Genomic DNA, 23,062 nt, shown 5'->3' on the forward strand with positions numbered 1-23,062 from the left:
CAGCATCCAGATCCGCAACAGCTCAATCTGGCGATCTGGCTCCTGAGGTCCTAGAGTTTGGCTACCTCAACCTGCCTCCTGAATGCATGGACATCATCAGAGAGGCAAGGAAGCCCACTACCAGAGCTTGCTATGCAGCAAAGTGGAAGCGGTTTGCCATTTACTGTACTGACAACAATATCAACCCGCTAGATGCATCCATTCCTAACATCATCTGCTATTTGTTACATCTTTACAAATGCAATCAAGCGTACGCTTCCATTCGGATACATTTATCCGCCATAGCGGCTTATCTCCAGAATAGACAGCACCTCTCTGTTTTCAGGGTGCCTGCCATTAAAGCCTTCCTGGAGGGACTGAAGCGAGTCATTCCTCCAAGAACACCACCAGCTCCAGTGTGGAACCTCAATGTGGTCCTCACTCGGCTGATGGGTCCACCCTTCGAGCCACTGCACTCCTGCGAAATTCAATTTCTAACATGGAAAGTGGCTTTCCTCATTGCTATTACATCGCTCAGGCGTGTTAGTGAGCTGCAGGCGCTCACAATCCAAGAGCCTTTCATCCAAATACATTCCAACAGGGTGGTGCTACGCACTAACCCCAAATTCCTTCCTAAGGTGGTGTCACAGTTTCATATCAACCAAACTATTGACCTACCCGCATTCTTCCAAAACCCTCAAACAGTAGCTGAACGAATGCTCCATACACTGGACGTTAGGAGGGCGTTGATGTACTACATTGACAGGACACAACACTTCAGGAAAACACAACAACTTTTTGTTGCCTTCTCAGCACAGCACAAAGGCAACCCCATTTCCAAAGCGGGAATAGCCAGATGGATTGTTAAGTGCATCCAAATCTGTTATCAAAAAGCTAAGCGCACTTTAACAATACCCCCAAGGGCGCACTCCACACGCAAATTGGGGGCGTCCATGGCTTTCCTGGGGAACATTCCTTTAGAGGACATTTGCAGAGCAGCCACATGGTCCACACCACACACATTTACAAAACATTACTGTGTGGACGTGCATTCCAAGCAGCAAGCAGCTGTAGGACAGGCTGTTCTCAAGACACTTTTTCAAGCTTCTGCAGCTGGCACGGGCAACCGCCCTTAATGGAGGGACTGCTATGTATTCTATGCTAAAGATATGAATTTAGTAGCCCACATGCCTCGAACTGAATATGCTACTTACCAGTATGCATCTGTTCTTGGCATGTAGGGCTGCTAACATTCATATCGCCCTCCCTCCTCCCCGGTGCCCGTAGCGGCTGCAGATACTATCTTGCATTCATCATTAGCATGGACATCCTTTACACTATTTCACTCCATCTCTGCCACAATGGCTAAAAACAATCTGGGGATGGAGCCGATGCCCATGCGCACTGTAGTCCAGGGGAGGAGCCACCTATCTCGTGATACTTCGAAGACTCTTCCAGGACAACAATGTGCAATCATCCGTACCCAACACTAGGCGGCGATCTATGCTAAAGATATGAATGTTAGCAGCCCTACATGCCAAGAACAGATGCATACTGGTAAGTAGCATATTCATTAGTGTTTGTAAGCATGGTCTTCGTGCCTGTCTTATTTGACAATTTGAAATAAAATGTTTCTGCATTACTTGTGTTGAATCCTGAAAAATATGAATATTTGTCATAAAAAAGTTCTTGAGCTACCTTTTGGAGGGGTTGCACAGTGTTCCCATTGATTATAATTTAAAACATTTCTAGGTTGTGCAGATTTATGCAGATAATGGTTGCCAAAGTGATTATAGCAGAACATCTTATCATAATTAGACGAACCCTGCAAATAATCATGTTTTGTAAATTTAGCAGACATTACTAGGTCAGACATCATATCATTAATACTTTCAAAGTCCCAATCATCAGCAAATGAGCTTGGTTTTACAAAGTCACTCAATGAGATCTTGATTTGATGTGGATATTTCAGGATTTCAACCGGACCATAGATTTCATAATCAGTTTTGTCCCATGCTACCCCACCGGGTATAGGATTGGCTGTGAAGTTGACTGAAGAAAGTTCTCTTTTCTCGACGTGTGAAGATGTGTGTGGTTTGAGGACCAAGTTGATTTTCTGGCTTGCTGTGTCCATTTTAGCATATTTTCCCTCAATGAAATGTCCCAAACATAGTATCATGATGAGCCAAAGTAGGAGGATAAGTGCACCTAAGGCCACCCAGAATTCAATCCATGGAGAAATCAGATAGGTTTCTTTCAGTTCTTTAAAAAGTTCCTTAGCTTTATCTTTAAAGGTTTTTGTTGATGTCTGTTTCTTTGATTCACTCAGATCTTCAGATGAATCATCAAAGTTGATGAAGTAGCCGGATGCCGTTCTGTCTATTGTTCCAATTGCTTCAGGATTACTGTTTGCTTTATTAGTGTGTTTTGTTGCAGCAGCATAGTCATTTGTTACTTCATTGTAGATTGGTGTGTCTCTGCTAAATGTTTTTATTTGGGTTTTCAGAGGTTTAAGTTCCATAGCATTGTTGCATAGTCCTTGTTGTTGTTCTGTAGGCATTTCAAATGTGAGTAGCCTCTTAGATTGAACCTCTGTGTTTGTAGCAAACCTTGGTGTTCTACTACTTATCGGGAGTCCACTTGGCCTACTGTTTGTTATCGGCCACATGATTGTGGTTTTACCAGGTCGATTGATACAACTCTGTTCTCCTTTTTACCAGCAAGGGGCGGTAGTACTACTGATCTTGTCCCATTGATAGACAAGACAGGAACTGCTTTTCTGTAAGAAGGCCCAAATTCCTTCTTTACCGCGATCTTTTCTCTGACTAGATCCCCGACTTTTGGAATCCAGACAGGTCTTGCTGGGACAGGTGGTTTTTCTTCAGTGGTCTTTGGCTGTTGTTTCAACTTTATGTTGCTCAGGTCTTTCCTTGTTTCATTTAAGTCCTGCAAAATAGCCAAACGATCTTTGATATCAAAGCTTTTTTCTTTAACCACTGAAGTCTGACTGTCAAGATCTAAGACCATCATTCTAGTCCCAAACAATAATTCGTACGGACTGAATCCCCTCAGAGAATTTCTTGGCAGGTGTTTAGACTACGTTGGACACTTATTAGATGTTTGACCCACCCAGCTCCCGAACCTAATACCTTCGCTGTTATAGATTATTTTATGCCTTTGGTTTTTTCTTTACACCATCCCGTTCCCTCAGGTAGGAAGTGAGAAGAGTCCCGCTATGCTATGCTCATTTGGCCATGTTTTTCCACACGCTTTAGGGCAAGAGGAAAAAACATTAGCCAAACGTAGCATGCTTCTAGCGTATATGCCATTATAGACTCGCAAATCTTTTTATAACAGTTCAGACGTCAGCCGAGTGCTGGGGATCTACATTACAAGTGGAAGCTAGTCTTTATATGTTAATTGGACGCATTAATTTTTATTGTTGATCCATTCTGGAGTGAAACGCCATGGTAATATACCGTTTCTCTCGCCACTGCGTTCTCTGTTGCAGTTAGGGCATTTCTTTACAAAAATATGATGCTGCAGGCTCATGCCTGGCCACCAGTACTTTGATTGTAATTCTTCCAGAGAATCTTTTAGTTTGAGGTGTCTGAGACCCTCACCCATATGTGCGTCTGCTATTAACAAGCCTCTCCTGTCCGTGTTTGTAATTACTCTATCCCCCACTCCAGGGATTCGAGCAAAAGGGACGGAGTTTGCATCGATTATGTATGTATAATTGAGTGGATAGTTGATCGGTAGCGCTGAGCAGTCGCCTTTTGATGACGTTTTCACCGCCAGCACTGTTTCACCGTCAATGTTTTTTACTGCACGCTTTTTTCTAACTACGGAAGCCGATTCAGTTGCTGCCGTTGTGGCTTTCTCAGCCAATGAATTCCCTGCAACGTGAACGCCATCACGCTGATGACTCAGTGAGTGTATCACGTGAGTTTTTGGTAGTTCTTTCTGTAAAAGAACTATTTGTTTCCAAAGCACTTTTTGCTTTATTGTTGCACCTGTGTCATCTTTGTAACCGTTTTGAATCCATTTCTGCAAATCGTTGTTATATGAATTGACGCAGTAATATGAATCGGACACTATAAGTGTCGGGAATTCGCGATCTGCATTATCTAGCGCCATTTTCAATGCTATTATTTCAGTTTGTTCTTCTGAATTAGTTTCTACTGAGTGTGTTTTTATTAGCAGAGGTCTCAGTTTCCCTCCGTGCCACACTTCTTTTGTGATTTCACATGTGGGGTTATATGCTTGTTCTCCCCACCCTGGTGGTTGAGCATGGCCGTCTGTATAGATTACACAGGCGTACTGTCGTAAGGGCCGAATGTCGATTGGCAGAGGGTATGTCATTTCATATTCTAGATATTTTAATTCTTTTAATTCTGGATCAAAGTAGTATTTTACTCTGTCCGTTGTAATTGAATTCACCCATTGTATCCATTCTGGATTCAACGCTGTTGTTGGTAAATGACATGGGGTTGTTAATGCCTCAAAGGCTGACTCCGCTGTTCTGACTGTGATACGTCTACCGTCAGCGTTGTCTTTTTCTCTTGCTACAGCCGTTTGAACTGCATGAACAATGTTTTCTTTAATACTGAAACTCTTTTCAGCTTCTGTGTACCAGTGTGATTTATATGCAATTGGTACCTTTTCTCCCTCACTAGATGTCAGGTATGTGAATCCGCATCTTCCTGGGATGACTCGAATCACAAGATTGCGTGTGTTATCACGTGTTTCTAATTTTGTTTTAATTAACATGTCTGTTTGTAAAGATCTCAAAATTTCTGTGTGTTTTTGAGTCCAATTGATTTTTTTAAAATCTGGTTTTATTAGATCATAAAGGGGTTTGACCCCTTCTGCGTAATTTGCAATGTATGTTCTTCCGAAATTTAGGAAGCCTAGAATTGATTGTAGGTTTTTTAGTGTTCTAGGTGCTTGGAGTACCGCACATTTCTCTAGGAAATTGTCAGCCAGGCTTTTGCCTTCACTTGATAATTCATATCCTAAAAACAGGACTGTTAGATGGGCAATTCTAGATTTTTTAAAGTTGAATTTGTAACCCTCTGATGCGAACCCAAGTATTATGGCGTTCACTCTCTTCAAGTGAGTATCCAAGTCATCATCTGTTAGGTAAATGTCGTCGACATAGGATAATGCCTCGTCATCATATGTTGTTTGTAGTAATTCTGTTACTCTCGCTGAGAATAATCCTGGGCTGTTCTTGTGCCCCTAGGGTAAACGGCAGAAACTTTTTTGCGAGCCATTTACCGAGAACGCAGTCAAATATCTGCTCTCTGGTGCTATATTTTGACAAAAGAATCCATTAGAGATGTCTAATGTTGTTTTGTATTTTTTGCGCACTATGTTATTCATTAGTGCAGCACTATGCGAGTTTTGTACTGCAAAAGTTTTGCAACATGAGTTAAGGTGTCTGTAATCCAAAACTAGACAATATGAGTTGTCTGGTTTGGAGACAGGAAACAAAGGGTTGTTCATTTGTGAGGTGCAAGTTTCAATCACCCCCTGGTATTCAAGTTGATCTAGGATCTCTTTTACCTGTTTTTTAGCTTCTTGCTTAATTGGGTACTGCCTTTGTGCAGTAGGTTGTGATTTTAACTGGATTTTATGAGGAGGAGAGTCCTTATCCCATCCTACATGATTTTTATATAAAACAGGAGCTAGAGCTACTGCCCACTTTCTTGCAAGTGTATATTTTTTATGAATTGGAATGTGATTTGAGAAGGCAGGCATAATTATTTCTTCGCCATGAGGGCACTCCCTGACAAACTCGGGTGGCCAGTCTCGTTCAGCTAGAAGGATGTCATAGCCCTGTGAGAGATTATCCCAAAATAGACCCCTTATTTTTCTAGTCTTATCCCCCTCTATACGTAATGTTATTTCATATATTTTGTGCGATTTGCTAACTCTGGTGTCTGCAGTTTCCACCTGAATGTATTCATTCGTGTCCACTGTCTCCAGATGATTCATAAGGACTTTGCGAGCTATGCTCACTTCTGCTGCGCTGTCTAGCATTGTCTGAGCCCATTCTCCGTTTTTCAGTTGTGTCCTCAGTATTCTCGGCATTATTGATTACTTTAATACTGGCTACCTTCTTTTTTGGAAATTGTAATTTTTTATTTGGATGAGCAAGTTCCTTGTCTTTGGACTTGACGTGCTCTTCCCTGTGTTCTGATCGTCCTCTTCTTTCCGATTTCTGCGAGGAAGTCTGAAAAGATTGAGAGGGACGTGTATCATTATCTGGATATCTATCAGGTTTCTTTATATTATCCCTATTTCTAAGGTTGTATTTTTTCACAGAGGGCTCCCTTTGGGGAGACTTGCGTCCTTGGTCAGGAGATCTTTCTCTCTGCCGAGGAGACCTTCCTCTGGTCTGGAATCTTTTTCCTTTAGGATTGGATTGTTTGTTTCCATCCCAGCTCTTTTTTTGTGTTGTTAAATTATTTGTAATAAATATTTTTTCAGGACTTTCAATTAGTTGTGGTTTCACCGGTATTCCACCCAGACTATCTCTTCCTAGTTCTTCATAGGATTTTGCTATGATTCTGGCAATTTCAGCTGGTTGGTCTGCTATATCTGTTTCTTTTAACCTTTGGCGGATCGCCACGTTTGCTGCTTCTCCCTTTATGTTGGCTAATAATATAGCCGAGACCTGCTTGAAGTCTTTCAGTAATTTCATACCAAGAGTTAAAGCGGGTTCTGGACCATATTCATCTTGAATTTGTTTTAGCACATCTGGTATTACTGACATGGATGGTACACCATGTGTTTTTGTGTAGATGGAAGCAAAGACTGTACCCCAAGTGTCACTGTCCTCTATGTGTGGTGCGACTCCCATTGGAAGACAGATAGTCAGAATCCTGTGTTTCTCAAGAGGAGTGGTGTCTGGAAACACCGCCTCTATTTGAGTGATTTTTTGTGCTAGCCAGAAAGGTATTTGTTCCCGTTTTGCGGGTACTTTACCTAGACAGGACTGTATGTTCTGTGGTGTTATTTTATTTATGTTCCCCTAATGAGGGGTCAGCTGTGGAATTTTGATTGCTGGTTGGAAATTTCGAAGTCCACATTACATATTGGACTAATTGTCTATGTAATTTTATTAATTGTTTTAGTTGTACTAAAAGAGCTGCTGCAGACATCCCATCGATGTCTGGATGTGGTGTGTATCCGGCTAGGACCGGCCACGTTGCTCCTGGTCTACCTAGTGGACCGAGCCTTGTAATGTGATTATTATGTTTTAGGGCGCCATTAAACAAGAGCAGGTGCTCTTGGAATTTAAGTGGTACTTCCACCTCCTCGAAAGGAGTGTACTCATTAGGAGGTTCCTCTGTTTTGTAATAGTGGAAGACCTTTGTTACAGCATTAGCTGCTGGAAAGTTTATCCATGAATAGAATATCTCTGTCTGCCGATATTCGTGTGCCTCTATTATGAATATGACTGTGCCACCTCTAGGTGTCAGTCCATTTTCTATAAGTTTTAAAGTTACAGATTTTCTTTTGTTGACCGGGATCAGTATTATATCCGGGTCTGCTTCTTGCATAGTATTATCAGCTGCTACGAGTTCAGCTGCCATTCTAGCTGCCTCTCTTTCTCCTTCACTGTCTGACATTGTACTGTCCAGAAGGTTATTCCGTTTGTTTGCAGATCAGGTTTCTTATGGAAACAAAGATTAGATGCACAATATTTTGGAACAGTGTATCCTTCAACGTTGACTAAACCAAAAACCATACATAGTAGTTTCCTCCTGCGAGGTTTGGCGGATATGACCTTTCACCCACTCCAGACGTCTTTGGAGTATTATGGGAAAAAAGGGGTTCTGTGTGAAAAAGCACGACTGAGTTACTCTAATGTCTTGCGTTAGTTTTATCGCCTTTCCAAACGTTTGGGCGCCATGTAGTGTAGTTCCTATTATCCCAATAGGCTCTGCGCATTGGAATAATACCTTCAATAGTATAGACCTAGGACGGAGGTTAACTAGGTCTTCTACTGACGATATTAGACTTAAAGTTTTGGGTTTGCCAGCTAGCTCAGAGTTCACTAGAAACTTTCTCGAATAGGCAAGGAGGAGTTGAACCTCCCTGGATAGACAAGAAGGGATTTAGTTTCTGACAACCATAGAACATGACAACTTTGCTCTCCCCTAATCAAGAGTGTATCTCTAGAGTCGTGTGAAAACAAAAGACAACTTATTTTACTCAGTCAGTTCAGTGCATTCTTAGTTTCACCAGATTGTAGAGAAAAGGAAGAGACGGGCGTGTTCAATAAAAGATGTTATTTATTGATCAGTCTCTTTTCTCGTACAAGAGAAATGAATCGATATTATTGCAATACTTATGGTTAAGTAAAGTGCATACAATAAAAGCAGAAGTATAAAATAATACTGTAAAAACATTGATATGGTTTCTAAGCCATATGGTTGTTTAAAATGGGTAAAATAGATACATACATATATACATTTGACTAATCGTACTCAACTGGTGCTTCTGACTACGCCTACCCCAGTGTACCTGACCTAAGCCTAATACGTGGGCGGGAGTAGATAAGTAGCAGTTTAAGTTAAGTTTGTTTTGCCAAGTGACTGACTCAAGAATTCTCTGCAAGGGGTTATTCAGTTCTGTACCTGAGATTTAGAATGGTTGAGGGTTGGTATCTCTCGTCTTTTGGTCTTGATATTCCAGCTGCCTGCAAGGGCCGCTTGGAAGCGCCGGAGCTGTATTTCTCGGCAGGAGAAAGCAGCGTCTCGTTCTCAGCGCGTCAGGAAGGCGGGGCAGCGCCAGCGGGGTCCGCCCTGTGCTGGCTCCTTCGGCAAGTCTCGCTGCTCCGATCTCGTCACCACCGCGTGTGTTTGCTTAAGGCAATGTCGGTAATATTTATACCTGTAAGGTGCCGAGATTGACGTAAGGATGGACATAGATACGTCAATAAGGATGTCATACGAACTGGTCGTTAGCACATTCTTTACTGAAGTTCTCGGTGAAATCAAAACAATGGCCGCAGGGATTTTCCCAGGTTGTCATAGGTTTGATTTGTTTTGAGAACTCTGTATGCCTTATCAGGGGCTGTAGGAATAGTGCTTGCCTAATTAGATGGCAAGCGTTATGACCTAATCAGATAACGCGTTCCTGTGCCGTGGTGTGGCTTAATCAGATAACGGTTTTTGCATCATGGGATGGCTGCTAGTTAATTGTTAACCAGAACAGGGTCAGGAATAGGGGGATCGATACAGAACCTATAGGAATACATCACAACGGCGCCCCCAAGCACCGAGAGGTTATTTACTTTGCACAGAGCGCTATGCGAGAATATTCCCTCCTATATAAGGGCCTCTCTCACAATACAGACTCCTAATCACTAGTCTTGTGGGTTACTTTAAATACTATTCTGCCTCTGTTGTAGTCCTTACAGCCCCCGTTACATTCTGTATCCCCCAGGGTCGGGTCACGGCGTCCCGAAGAGTTCCTACATCGGGAGGTGGGCGCAGAGGCGCTGGTGAGAAGCGACGCTTGCTCAAAGAATGAAATGTTCCAGTGGTGGTTTTCTTGCGCAATCGATGGGGGGCGAGAGGAGGTGGGGGAGGAAGTGTCATTCTCGCTCTAAGTGACTTGGCATTTCCTGGCTCCTCTAATTTACTGGTTCTTGTCTTTCTTGCACAAGTGTGCAAGGTTGTCTGTTCCTGCAGTGTGATAATCTCCCCTGGCACTGAAGCTTTCACTGGATGGCCTTCAAGGTCTCCACCCCGGTCGTGCCACGGAGGTCGCTTTGTGTAGTGTTGGATCGCAGACCTGGCTTGTGTTGGCCAAGCAGCTGCATGCACGATGGACAGAGCCCTGGGAGCTCGGTGGGTGCCCAGGGAGACATGGAGACATGGAGAGAGGGAGAGATGGAGACATGGAGACATGGAGAGAGGGAGAGATGGAGATAGGGAGAGATGGAGACAGGGAGAGATGGAGACAGGGAGAGATGGAGACAGGGAGAGAGAGGGGGAGGGAGAGAGGGGGAGGGAGGGAGAGAGAGAGGGAGAGGGGAGAGGGAGAGAGATGTGTTTCTATGCCGGGTCTGATGGCTCAGTGGACGAAGGCGTCCGCTGCAGGGACCTATGATCAACCTCATGGTCACAGGTTTTTTTTTGGTCTAGCCCTGCCCCTTCCCCACTGACCCCGCCCCCACCGGTGCGGCCCTCGGACACAAACCACACTGTAAATTTGGCCCCTGAGAGAAAGTTTGTGAGTACCCATGCCCTAGGGTGTAAATTAAATTGGAAGCCGCATATAGACCAGATGGTCCTCAAACATGCCCAACTATCCGGCGCTTTAATAAAGGAACAGTGCCTCTCCCATACCAAGCCGATCGCCCCTGTGTTAAAGATCTACAATTCAAAAATCACTGCATCGGTCCTGTATGATGCCGAAATCTGGGGCTTAAGCAACCTATCGGCACTGACGACCTCCCAAAATAAATTCATGAGGGGCATAATTGGTCTACCGCAATCTACCCCATTGCTGCCCCTTTTTTATGATTTAGGATGTCAGTTCCTGGAGGATGTGGCACGCTTTAGACCTGAGGCCTACTGGAGGAGGCTCTGGGCTACTCCTGAGCTCTCCCAGTACGCCCAGGCCTTACTTGAGATTAGGAATGCTGATAGAGGGTGCAAAATGTCATGGCTGAGGCAGGCAAAGTACACCTATAAAGATATGGGCCTTAGCTCCTTGTGGCAAAATCCCTTTGACAATGTCTTTCCATCTAGAAAGGATTTTAAGGAGTTATACTGGAACATGGTCACCATGAAACGCTTTGCATCATTAATTAGGCCTTCCATATCCAGGGACTTTTTGGAGTCTAAACACACCACAGTATACGAAGGGTATTGGGATTGGATCACGGTTCCCAGTGATAGAAAACGGTACCACCATTTTAGGGTGGGCACTCTCCCAGTTAATTAATTCTCTGGTAAATGGCGATCCAAAAGTAGCACGAAATGTCCTTTCTATCCGACTCAGAATGAAACTATAGCTCATATTCTGTTTATCTGCCCAAAGTACAAAAAACCGAGGCTCACATGGTTGAAGCCCATTTGCTTGTTGAAGGGCATTAATACTGATACAGAAGCGCTAAGGATTCTGAAAACGGACTCTACGGAACCACTTGTAATAGCGGTTGCCACATTTTTACACTGGATGTGGGCTATTCGCGCTTACAAACTGAGCCTGATTTAAACTGTTTTACATTGTATATCTGTTTTTTAAAATTGTTTTTAACCAAGTTACTGCTATTTATCCGCCTCTACTGTACTTGGGATTTTATTGTTTGATAGCTTATCATGCTTTTTAGACTACTTTATTGTATATAGGGATGGAATAACTCTGGCCACATTTTTCTACTATGTTACTTTGACAACTACGAGACTGGAATGGTTAATATTTTAAATGTAAATGTATTTTATGATCATGTGAATCGCAATAAAGACTTATTGAATTAATTATCCCAGGTGTGTTTGATAGAGTCAGACTTATAAGCTGCAGATTGCATCTTAATGCTAAGAGTACCCCTTTCTGCTACCAGAGCACTCAAAAGTGTACCACTCACACCCACATACATGCCGCTTGACCTCACTACAACCTCCATTTTCCTTCAGGGTGGAAAGGACTCGTTATTATAGTATCCAGAAATTTGGCCTTACACATTTTACTTTTGTTTTTGCACACTATATTTTGTTTTCTCTGTGTGGAAGCCCTTTGCATTATGCACCAATCAATTATGGGGGGCCTTCCCTTTCCCAGCATGGAAAGACCATTACGCTTGCTTTTAACAGGAACATTTTTAAATGTATTCGCAAGGTGGGAAGCTACCTGTAGATTTGTTGTAAATACCCACAAACCTGTGTTTATATGCAGTTCACTGCCCTTTGCGTTACCACCTTCTCCTCTGTTCTATTTCTACACTTTCAGTGGTTGAAAATACACTGTATATCAGATTTTACATTATCCTAAGTTGTCTATACAATGTACTTTGAAACATCCATTGATTGATTGTCTGTAAACCAGGATGTGTAATTGTGCAGCAAAATGGCGTTTTTGTAGGCCTAAACTGCATTAAACTATGCCTGTGTGCATGCAACCTCTTGAGAATCAGGCCCTTGCAGACGAGTAGCAATATAGCTATGACTAAGATCCACTGTGTGACACACTCTACCGTACGGTGCTAATGAAGGTCAAAGTACCCTATGTGTGTGTATCCACCAAGCTCAAAAAGCTGAAGTTGGTGTAGAAAGTATGATTAACGCTGCTGTAACTGAGTGACATTAACATAACTTTATTTCTTAGTGCTACAGATACATTGGTCTCGTTCTGCTGTGAAGTATTGGGCCGCAGTGTGTGTGAATCAGACCGAAATAGCAGGTCCATCGCAACCCAGCGGACCCGGCGGAGCCATGGTGAGGATATATATTTCACGTTCATTGGGCTTTGGAGAAGAGACTTGTGAGGGAAGGACACATTTCTTTTTATTTTCCTTGCTGTTTTACCTGGCAGCATCTCCAGCTACAAAAACAGCATTAATGGAAACAAACAAAACACAGAACTGTGCAGCATTTCCCGCAGTTGCAACAGCAGGTTCAAATTTCAGCATCTTGCTTTGGACATTTTATTGAGATGCAGCCAGTGTGCCAGGCGGATTGCGGTTTGTAGATCCAGATGGAGTTGCCCATTCCAGTCCTGAGAATTGTGGCGTTTTGCAATTTTTTGGAGGCTCTGACATCATTCAGGGTTCAGTGTCCAGGATCAAGCATATGACATATCTAGTATTAGCATATCTACGAAGCAATGGAGGGCTCTATATAATTGGGGTTTTACAGTGGTTAGAGCAGCAGAGGTAGCAAGCAGGGGTACTGCATTACTTGTACACAGTAGAGAAGTGAGGGTTACAGGTGGCGTTAAGGCAACAAGGTAAGTGGTTCAGTGTCAAACGGCAACGGGGATTTGTATATTTGCAGTGGGAGTGGGATGTCTTCACGGGCAGTCCAGCATCCATGTGGTCAATGTGGGGCAAGGTATTGCTTGAAGTCTGGGGCTTCAGCTTCTTTCAGAAGTTGAGATGGGATGAAGCTTGGCTGACCTAGACTGGTATGATGTTCTAGACTCTAGAAGCGTAGCAGGCGATATCATTGGGTCTAGTCTTCTCCTTCATGAATTTTTACATTTCCGGTCTGAAGCTGCTGCTTCTATGAGTTGTCCATACTCTGCATTCCATCTGCGTTGCACTTGACTCCAGACTTCACAATGGCTTCCCACAGTCCATTTCCCATATCCACAGTAGTAACATCTAATGCATCCTGTAAAGCTAGATTTGTACCACTAAGGCCTGAATCCTGCTCTTAACATTTGATAGCCAAGAACACAAAATCAACACTGTCAATCACTGAGTGTCTCACCAGCAATTTTAAGGTTGTGAAGAATGCTCCAAATGCTGCAGAATGTGCCTCTGATGTCTGGAAGAGATCTAGATGCCTGCTATACAAATTAGCTTAAACAGATCCAGGAAACATTACTCACTCGTAGCTGATTAGTCATGATTCTTTCTCCAGGCCTGAAACACTCACATTCCTGACAGCTGCAGGTAGACTCCTCTGGAAATGTTCCTGTAATTTTCTCAATGTAGAAAATAAATGAATGAAGAGTGTTGTAATATACTGTCTGTAACTGCAATTCTATCAAACAAGGAATCCTCTGCATGGCTTGTAAAAGCTGTGCTGTCTGTTTGTTTTTTGCCTGCTCTGTTTTTCCTCCAGTGAACTGTGAGTCCTCAGGCAGTGCTCCATGTTTTTACTGTGCTGTTCATTAGCAGAGCTCTTTTCGGTTGACTAGGTTATCTAAAGCAAACTTCTTACCTTTGTAAGGGGCAGCTACCTGTTGAATGGGGTTGCTTTCCATCACCTACCTCTCCTACTAGAGAGAAACCTACCTCTTCCTGTGTATCTGGCTATCAGCTGGCAATAGAAGGGCTTCCTGGAGCAGATAACAAAATACAACAACCAGTTTATACCTTTCTGTCCTAGGATGTCCTACCACAAAAGGAAAATGCAATTCTCATTAACTGGGAGAGAAATTTCATCTGATAATGCAGACCTTTATTTAACTCGGGGTTCTTGCTCCAATTGTGATATAACTGGTTACCTTCAACCAGTAACTCTTATATTGCCAATACTTTGAATAGACACTCACCACTATTAAGGAGATATATTACCAGAAGGGAAACGTTTTCTGGCGGATAGCTCTCCCTTGGCCTGGAGCAAAGTCTGTATTCCTGGAGACCTTTGTGCCCTGACCTTCAGTGAAGAAGCTGGACTGCCCTGGGAGGTGATGAGCTGCATGGCCACTGGAAAAACCGACAAAGGCCCAGTTGTTTTACTTACCTGCATGGAGGATGGCTTGTGGAACCAGGACTACTGAGGAGCCATGAGATACTACAACCCAGATGACAAAGTTCAAGGCTTCACAGAAGCATGGCCTAGGTCGTGAAGCTTCAGGGATGCTTTTGTTTAGCATCTAGTGAGCATATACAGTCCCCACTCTTTCCATGTCTTTAGGGTGCTTGTATCTGTCCTCCCATGGCTCAGAGAGACTTGGAGGTTTGGAACCATATTGGAGGAAACCAAATCATGGAAAACCAGGTTTCAAGGGGAAACTATTTTAAGGAAATACAAATACATTTTAAATTAAATTAAACATTTTAAAGGAAAGAAAATTCTAACAAAATCCAAAAATTACATTAAACTTTGGAGTTGAGGACTAGCGAAGGGTTTTTAGGTTCAGGGATGACTAATGTTTAGGGTGGTATGGGATTTTTAGGTGTCAACAATGGGTGGAGTTCAGGCACAGAAAGGGGTTTTTAGTGTTCAGCAATGGACGGAGTTTAGAGGTGGTATGGGTTTTTTAGGTATCAGTAATGGGTGGAGTTTAAGGGTGGTGAGGGGTTTTAAGGGTTCACGGATAAGTGGATTTTAGGGGTGTGAGGTGTCTTAAGGTCTTGAATGGGTGGAGTGTAAGGGTGTTGGTATGTTTTAGGGATCATGGATAGGTGGAGTTTGGGCTGGATAGGGTTTTTAAGGTTCAGTGATAGGTAGAGGTTAGGGGTGGTGAAGAGTTTTTAGGGTAGGATTGGGTAAAGTTTAGGGTGGGGAGTGGTTTATGGTTTCAGGAATGGGTGGAGTTAAGGGGTGGTGAGGGTTTCAGGGGTCATGGCTGGATAGTGTTTTGGATTGTGAGGGTTTTTGTATGGTTCAGGAATGGATGTGGTAAGAGGTTTTAAGCGGTCAGAGATGGTTGGGGATTACGCTTAAAAAGAGGATTTTAGGGTTCAGGAATGGGTGGAGTTTAGAGATATTGAAGGGTTTAACGGTTCAGGGATAGGTGGAGTGTAGAGGTAGACAATGTTTTTAGGGGTCAGGGATGGGTGCAACCATTGTATTTATCAGGAAATAAGCATGTAAAAGCCAATTTTGAACAAAAAGACAATCTAGCAATTGATTTCTATGAAATGTCCATTAAACAGTTTAGAATAAATGGATTCTAAGTAATGGTATTTGAATTCACTTACAACCTCTTCACAGTCCCAGTGTGGTGTGGAGCATCCACAGTAACAGTGTGTGGACTAGTCTTGTTGACTTAAGCCAGCCTTCCTAATTCCCACGCTATTTTAACCGTCTTTCTGTCACTTACAGTTTCAGGGATATAACTGTAAAAAGTTACAAACCATTCTTATTCCCAATGTCCAGATCTGAATTGGAACTAGTGAAGCCAAGGAGTCTGGTCAGTGCCCCCGTCCGATGGGTGTACCTCCTCACTAAGACTCTTCACCTATAATGGCCCTTTCCAGTATGCAAGACACTTTATGTACTTATTGTTGGAATGCCAACGTTGGCACTGAACCTCTATTAGATCTATCCCCATTTTAGGACCTAGAGACAAATTGGGAATGTAACTGGTATCTGAAAAAGTTGACCTGGGTTCCTCTTGGATTCTTGTTTCTAGTTCCAACGCTAACTTGGACACTGAGATGTTGGTATCCTACACTCTACCGTTGACTCTACTTATGTGATACCCTTAATGTTTGGGTGGTGATATTTTGGAAGCAAGGACTTTTTTATATTGAACTGGAAACTCTGCAGCTAGGCCTCCAGTCCAAGGAGCTGTCCAGTGTTCAACTCTGAGCCAGAGAACATGACAAGAGATATCTAGTAATAGTTAATTAAGGGTGCACTTTCCTCTGGCACCATTGTCCGATTGATGGCGTCTTTTTTAGTAAACGTAGTAAAATGAAAAGTCCTGAAGCCGACTCAATTGCAGCATATTGGCTATAGGGCAATAGTTCCAAAACATTGAATACCTAGGGCCTGATTACAATGTCGGTAGGAGTTGTCTCTGACGGACATCGCTGCGGATGGAGATCCGACTGACCGCAAGTCAGCAGGTCCAACACCACAATTAGGATGCGACCACACATGATGCTGTCCCAGACTTCTATTTTTCAATGGGAGCTTGTGCAGCGTTCTGAAACCACCTGCAGCACAAGCTCCCATTGAAAAATGGAAGTTTTGAAACATCCCTGCACCATGTGGCGGGCACCTCACAGCGGAGGGCCAGGGGATAAGGGGGCCCTGCTAGGGGCTCCCAAAGGCACTTTAACAGCAGCTCCATGTCAGAAAGGCAGACATGGAACTGCTGTCGGAAAGTGCCATCATAATCCTGATGATGGAGACTCAGGGCCAGATGTAGGTAAATCTATTTTACCGACACTTAAATACCGAATTTTACCGATTCGGTATTTAAGAGTCGGTAAAATAGATGTACCGAGATGTAGGTAAATCCAGATGTGGATTTACCGATTCCTTAAAAGTCGGTATTTACCGATTCGGTAAATACCGACCTGTAATGCTCCATTCATTCCTATGGGCTTTGAAGCCCATAGGAATGAATGGGGCATTACAGGTCGGTATTTACCGATCGGTAAATACAGATTTTTGGCAAGGGTGCAGGGGGTGTCACTTTGACACCCTCTAGCACCCCCAAAAAAGGTTCGGGGGCCATATGGCAGGCATACCTGCCCTAAGGGCAGGTCTGCCTGTCATATGGCACAGGTGTGCATGCACACATTTGCATGCTCACCTGAATCGGTATTTCACCATCAAATTGAATTTGATGGTAAAATACCGATTTCTTAGGCCTTGTGGGACTCATCAGAGTCCCACCTACATATCGATTTTACAGAATCTGTAATTTTACCGTTCTGTAAATTTACCGACCGGTATATTTACAGATTCTGTAAAATTACAGATCGGTAAATTACAGAACGGTAAAATTACCGATTCTGCCCCCTACATCTCAAATTCCTTTTACCGGTCGGTAACGGCCGAATTCGGCCGTTACCGACCGGTAAAACCCTACCTACATCTGGCCCTTTGTCCTTGAGGGATTATGAGGCCTTTCCGACTGGCGGAACGGAGTCAGTTTCCCCGGCAGTTTAAATTCCGACCGCCGTCATCGTAATACGGCGTGTGGAGTTTAAACCTACAATGTCTGTCGGAAAGCTTCCAACCAGCAGCCAGAGGCTTTCCGACCACTATTGTAATTAGGCTCTAAGGGCCAGATGTAGGTAATTCAGATTTACCGACTCTTAAATACCGACTCATACCGAATCGGTATTTAAGAGTCGGTAAATTGGAAGGAGGCAGAAGTAGGTAAAAAATTACCGAATCTGTAAGAGTCTGTATTTACCGATTCTGTAAATACCGATTCTGTATTTCCCATTGATTCCTATGGGCCTTGAAGCCCATAGGAATCAATGGGAAATACAGAATCGGTATTTACAGAATCTGTAAATACCGAATCCTGCAAGGGTGCAGGGGGTGTCACTTCGACACCCTCTAGCACCCCAAGTACAGGCTAGTGTGACATGTGGCACACATACATGCCCCAAGGGCATGTCTGTGTGTCACATTGCACAGGTGTGCATGCACAGATGTGCATGCACACCTGAATTCGGTATTTTACCACCCAATAGGATTGGGTGGTAAAATACCGACTCTTAAGGGCCTGTGGCACTCTTAGGAGTGTCAGCTACATATGGATTTACAGAATCGGTATGTTTACCGATTCGGTAAAATACCGAAGTGGTAAATTTACCGAATCGGTAAATATACTGATTCTGTAAATACCTACCCACCTACATCTCAAAAGCCAAATACCGGTCGGTAACGGCCGAATTCGGCCGTTACCGACCGGTATTTGGCTACCTACATCTGGCCCTAAGTGTGTAAACTCTAGGAATACATTTGGGATCATATCTTAGCCTCAGAAGTTGGTTCTTAATGCAAAATATGTTTTACATGCTTATAGTACCTCTTAATAAAAGTCCTTTTCTGTTACGACATTGCGTTGATAGTGTTGTTTACTATGTTATCCTGCATCAGGTTTGCCAACCCCTAAAACTTTCTAGGATTCTTGGTTGAATTACATACCCCAAAAGTATCAAGCACCTAAACTGAGTAACTTAATTATGTAATAGGAGTGCTAAAGTATTAATTGCCCTGTTATGCATGTGGCAAACTAAATACCCACAGTGGACACTGCCAAGTAACCAATGATTGCCCCAAGACCAACACTTTATGCCGATGTCCTGCCACTGACCACATTTCACTTTTTTTCAACTAATGAAAACTTCACGTATTTTATAACCTTGTTAATTTTGTTATTTTATTTGTATTTCAGGCAATTTCTGGGCTCCGAAGTCTTGCTTTCTCTGTCGTTTGAGCTTCATGACCTCGTATGACAGTAGTTTATCTAGAAATGTTCAACATTCTAGCCTATTGTGTGTTGACTGCCCTAAATTGGGCACACACAGTGCTTGTACACAGTCTAGCTCTTGTGCTGAAATTAGCTGAGTGCAAAAGGTGCTTGCTTTATTTTTTTCCTTTGCATTTACTGTGAATGCAAAGTAGACATTTTTTTTTTAACACATGCAGAAACAAGGTCAAATATTGTTTGGACATGTTACTGCCTGAATTTGGGCGCAAAACAGTAAATCAGGAACACAAACTTGTATGACACATTTCACAAAATTAATTTGGATATGGACGTTTCATATAATATGTGGCATAATTGTTTTTTATTGTGATTGCATTTGTGTAGAGTAGCTTCCCCCTGAAAATGTGCATGATTTTAGTGGTGCCAAGTATATATATCTCCGAATCTAACCTGGCCATTATAGGCTAGCACGATCGTTCTCTATCCTTGCATGCATATTTACTTTGAGAATTAATATCTTTTTGGGCTAAACAATGACATCTCCTGGTCCGGTGATTCTTGCATGCTGTTCATCATTCATTAAATGATTTTTCTCAGCAGGCATCTTAACAGTAAAAAAAAAATTGATTTCACTTTCTAAACAATAGGGATTCAGATATAGATTTGACTGGCTAAGCACCACAGTGGAGACATCATTGGGTTCTTAGTGGGCCCTCTGGATGTGATCAAGAGTTCTCTGGACCTCTCTCATAAGATATATTAATGCTGGAATTTTTCTGAAAATAATGTGGGTGGTGACATAAAGTTCTGCCAGTGTTGAAGATGCCAACAGCAAAATCGAATGGATACATGTGCCCGACAGTCTGCTTACACGCACGGATATTTTGTGTCTGATTGTTATTTTGTTTCCTGCAGATGTATTCCTGCCCTGGGATCTTTCAATAAAGGTGACGGTGAAAGACCCCTCAGACGCCTCTTGCTCAATGGATGTATACATGGACCTTGCGTTGGCGCCCTATCCACTTGGGTTATTGCCTGGAGCCAAGGTTTACTTTGAGAATCTTCAGATGGTTATCTCGAGGTAACTGTACCATCCCAGTGTCACCACAAAGGAAACTTTCTATACTGTGACTAGTTACCTTATGTGATGAAATGCATTTATTTATATTAGCTGCTCGCTAAGTGTGTTACCTCCAAAAACTGGGAGGCAGCGTTTATGCCCTTCCTAACTGTGGAAATGAAAGTGGGATCATCTGCAGTTCAGGGCAGCTTTAAAACCCAATTTGTTTATCTAAACCCTGGTCTCTGGACAGGCAACAAAGAGACTGGTTCTCAGTTTTTATTCCAACTCAACAACAACAATTCCTATTGAAAGTTTTATTTTCTGCGAATTAAGAGAATGGTAAGAATTTGATAAATGTTTGTATGCACCTCAGCCCACTGAATCAAACTTGTGCACTGTAAACCACTACAATACACATTTCATCAAGCACAAATATGTCATTGAGGCTCAAGCACTCAACACCTTTTCATGGTCACATTGGTTGTTAGGTTTTAATTGGCACTTTGAAGCACAACCATATAGGCACAGTACCTTGAATCAGTGACTAAACATACTTGTTAAAATGTTCTATGTGTGCATAAAGACATAGAAGGCATTACATGCGATCTGTATACCATTCCTACTGTTCCATCAGTTCCGTTCACTACATTACTCAGATCACATAACATAATGACCCCCAAATGGAGTGTGCCCAAAACATCCTCACAAGGCCTGGCATTCTGTATAGGTATTTAGGGTGAAGTCTGAACCCCACCAGCCTATCAAAGAAGGGCTGTGGAAAAGAAAGGTGTGAGCAATTGATCACCACTAAGACAACAATTTTGCCACATAATCTTGATCTGGTCCGACACAAGTCACTTCTGTTGAGTAAGCTGTAGAAGTTGTTGAGGTACAAATCATACTCAAAGCAGAATATGTCCAGGCAAGAATCATCTCAGTCTTGCCGCTCCCATCCCGAGGAGAGATCACACAGTTTGCATTCCAAGTACTTGAATCCATTGCTAACATCTGACTTAGAGTTTGTTCCGAAGCTTGTCCCAGCTCTGCCCAAGATTCCTGGGCCATCATGTGCTGATGATAGAGGCATTTAGGAAAGCCATGCTGCAGCTTTTCAAGGCAACAGCAACTCCATCTGGAATGCCTTTGGAGGCACTGGGGCCTCCAGTCGAATTTTTGCCAGCGGGTTCAGCCCAAAACCAACTAACCACGTTTAGTCTCGATCTGGATCTAAGAGCGGAATTTGAACCACTGTTTATATTTATTTTTATTATTGTGTCTATTTATTATGGTGTAGGTTATCCCATAAATCATATTTATGTATCTGCAATGAAAGGCAGTCTATAATATTTACTCATGAAAAATAAATTCTGATATAAAATGAATAAATCTGCATTTGTGGTGTAATTTGCCTGGGTTTAGGTGTTTCTATATTAATACATTGGACCTCTCCTAGGCCTTTCTGTCTAAATCCATAGGGCAGGTACCCGTTCCGTATTTGATGTCGATCTGGATCCCTGCCCGCACTGGCCTATACCTCCACTCCTGAGCTAGAGATGTCATTTGCAAAGGCACTGGCTCTAGCTTCAGCAGGACCCACATCAAACCAATCCAAAACCTTTGTGATCCCTGGCTAAGCCTGTTTCATGCTACAAGATTAGTTGGGCGCAGTCCCCAACTTTGGATGAACACCAGCCTCTCCCTCATTGCCAGTTGCTCTCTCTATTGCGGACCGACTGACGAGAGTCCGCACAGTAGCAGAGGTTAGACCTCTAACTACCTTCTAGATAAATTTAAGCAAACCTATTAACAGAAATCTTGCAATGTGGACCTGATACTCAGAACCTTTACTACCTGTTAACACGGCCATGACAGAAACCTTTATGATGACCTGGTCTACGCCAGGTTTAGCTCCCCCAGTAAGTAGCCCAGTATCTAGGCTTAATAGGCTCGCTTGGAGACCTGGCCTTTTTGGCTCGCCACCTGTAGGAAACTGACTCTTTACACAGTGTGGCAAAATTAGGTGCACTGTGTAGAGGGTTCAGGTATCCTTTACTAGTGTACAGGGACTTGCTTTAACGATCCCAAGGTGCTGTAATTTTGGTAGTGTGGTCGAGCAGCCTTAGGCTTATCAGAGGGGAGTGTTTGGCATTTGCGGCACACACAGAGTCAATAAATGGGACACATGCTCAGTACAATAAGGGATTCCAACACCGATTTGTAAAATAACACCCATTGTTTTATATAATTTTAGACACCAGGATCTTCTGGATGAGGTAAGGACTTTTCGTGTTAACGATTTACAGAAAATTAGAAAATACAGCCGTCAGATTTAAAGCATGAGAGTTGAACGCAGTAATGTAATCCTATGGGAGAATCATACTCTGCACAGGAACACTGGCAAACGACTTACAGGACTGTTCTTCTGCAATTAAGGTAAGTAGGGGCCAAAGTCCAAGAAAGCACCAAGGGCCAGATGCACAACGGATTTTTGCTTGCGCAAATGGGTTTTAGACCCGTTTACGCATGCAAAAATCCTGTGGGCTATGTATTAACCCTATTTTGTGAGTTGCAAATAATTTGTGAATTGCAAAATATTGTTTAGCGACTCGCTATTAGGAAGGGGCGTTTCCTTCCTAATAGCGACCCCAATAGCTGTGTAAGAAGGTTTTGCAACCGGAATTTAGGGCCGCAAAACACTTGCAGTTTACCACCCTTCTTAGTAGGGTGGTTAAGCACTTGCAAACGGGAAGGGGTCCCCAGGGGACCCCTTTCCCTTTGAGAATGCATGGGCAAACATTTTTAAACAACTTGAAAATGAGAAGTTACTTTTTTTTTTTTTAAATGCATCCTGTTTTCTTTTAAGAAAAACAGGTTGCATATAAAAAAAAACAGCTTTATTTAAAAGCGGGCCCAGACTTGGAGGGCTGCTTTCCCCAGCATGCCAGCATTCCTGGGAGTTCCCGCCATTCCCAAAGGGGTCACAAATTGCGACATCCTCATTGATATTCATGAGACATGCAATTTGCAATACGATTGGGAATCGCGAACAGTGTCTCAGACACTAACAAAAAAGAGAACAGAGGGCAGGGACCAATAGAAACCGCACCTAACCAAATGAAAAGTGTCAATAAATTTAATTGTAGGTGCACGAAACCAGGGAGTGCTTCCCTCTCCACTCCCCAAATAATA

General features: G+C 42.9%; 1 protein-coding gene across 1 annotated transcript in view; it reads left to right on the forward strand.

The window, feature by feature from the left end:
• CTC1 (CST telomere replication complex component 1) overlaps positions 1-23,062 on the forward strand; it is a 230,849-nt gene that overhangs the window by 109,845 nt on the left and 97,942 nt on the right. Inside the window, exons 17-18 of the mRNA XM_078671543.1 lie at positions 12,334-12,443; positions 19,726-19,891. Coding sequence (XP_078527669.1) covers positions 12,334-12,443; positions 19,726-19,891 — 276 coding nt within the window. The remainder of the gene's footprint in view (positions 1-12,333; positions 12,444-19,725; positions 19,892-23,062) is intronic.

Source organism: Lissotriton helveticus, chromosome 12 (genome assembly GCF_964261635.1).
Source record: "Lissotriton helveticus chromosome 12, aLisHel1.1, whole genome shotgun sequence".
NCBI lineage: Eukaryota > Metazoa > Chordata > Amphibia > Caudata > Salamandridae > Lissotriton > Lissotriton helveticus.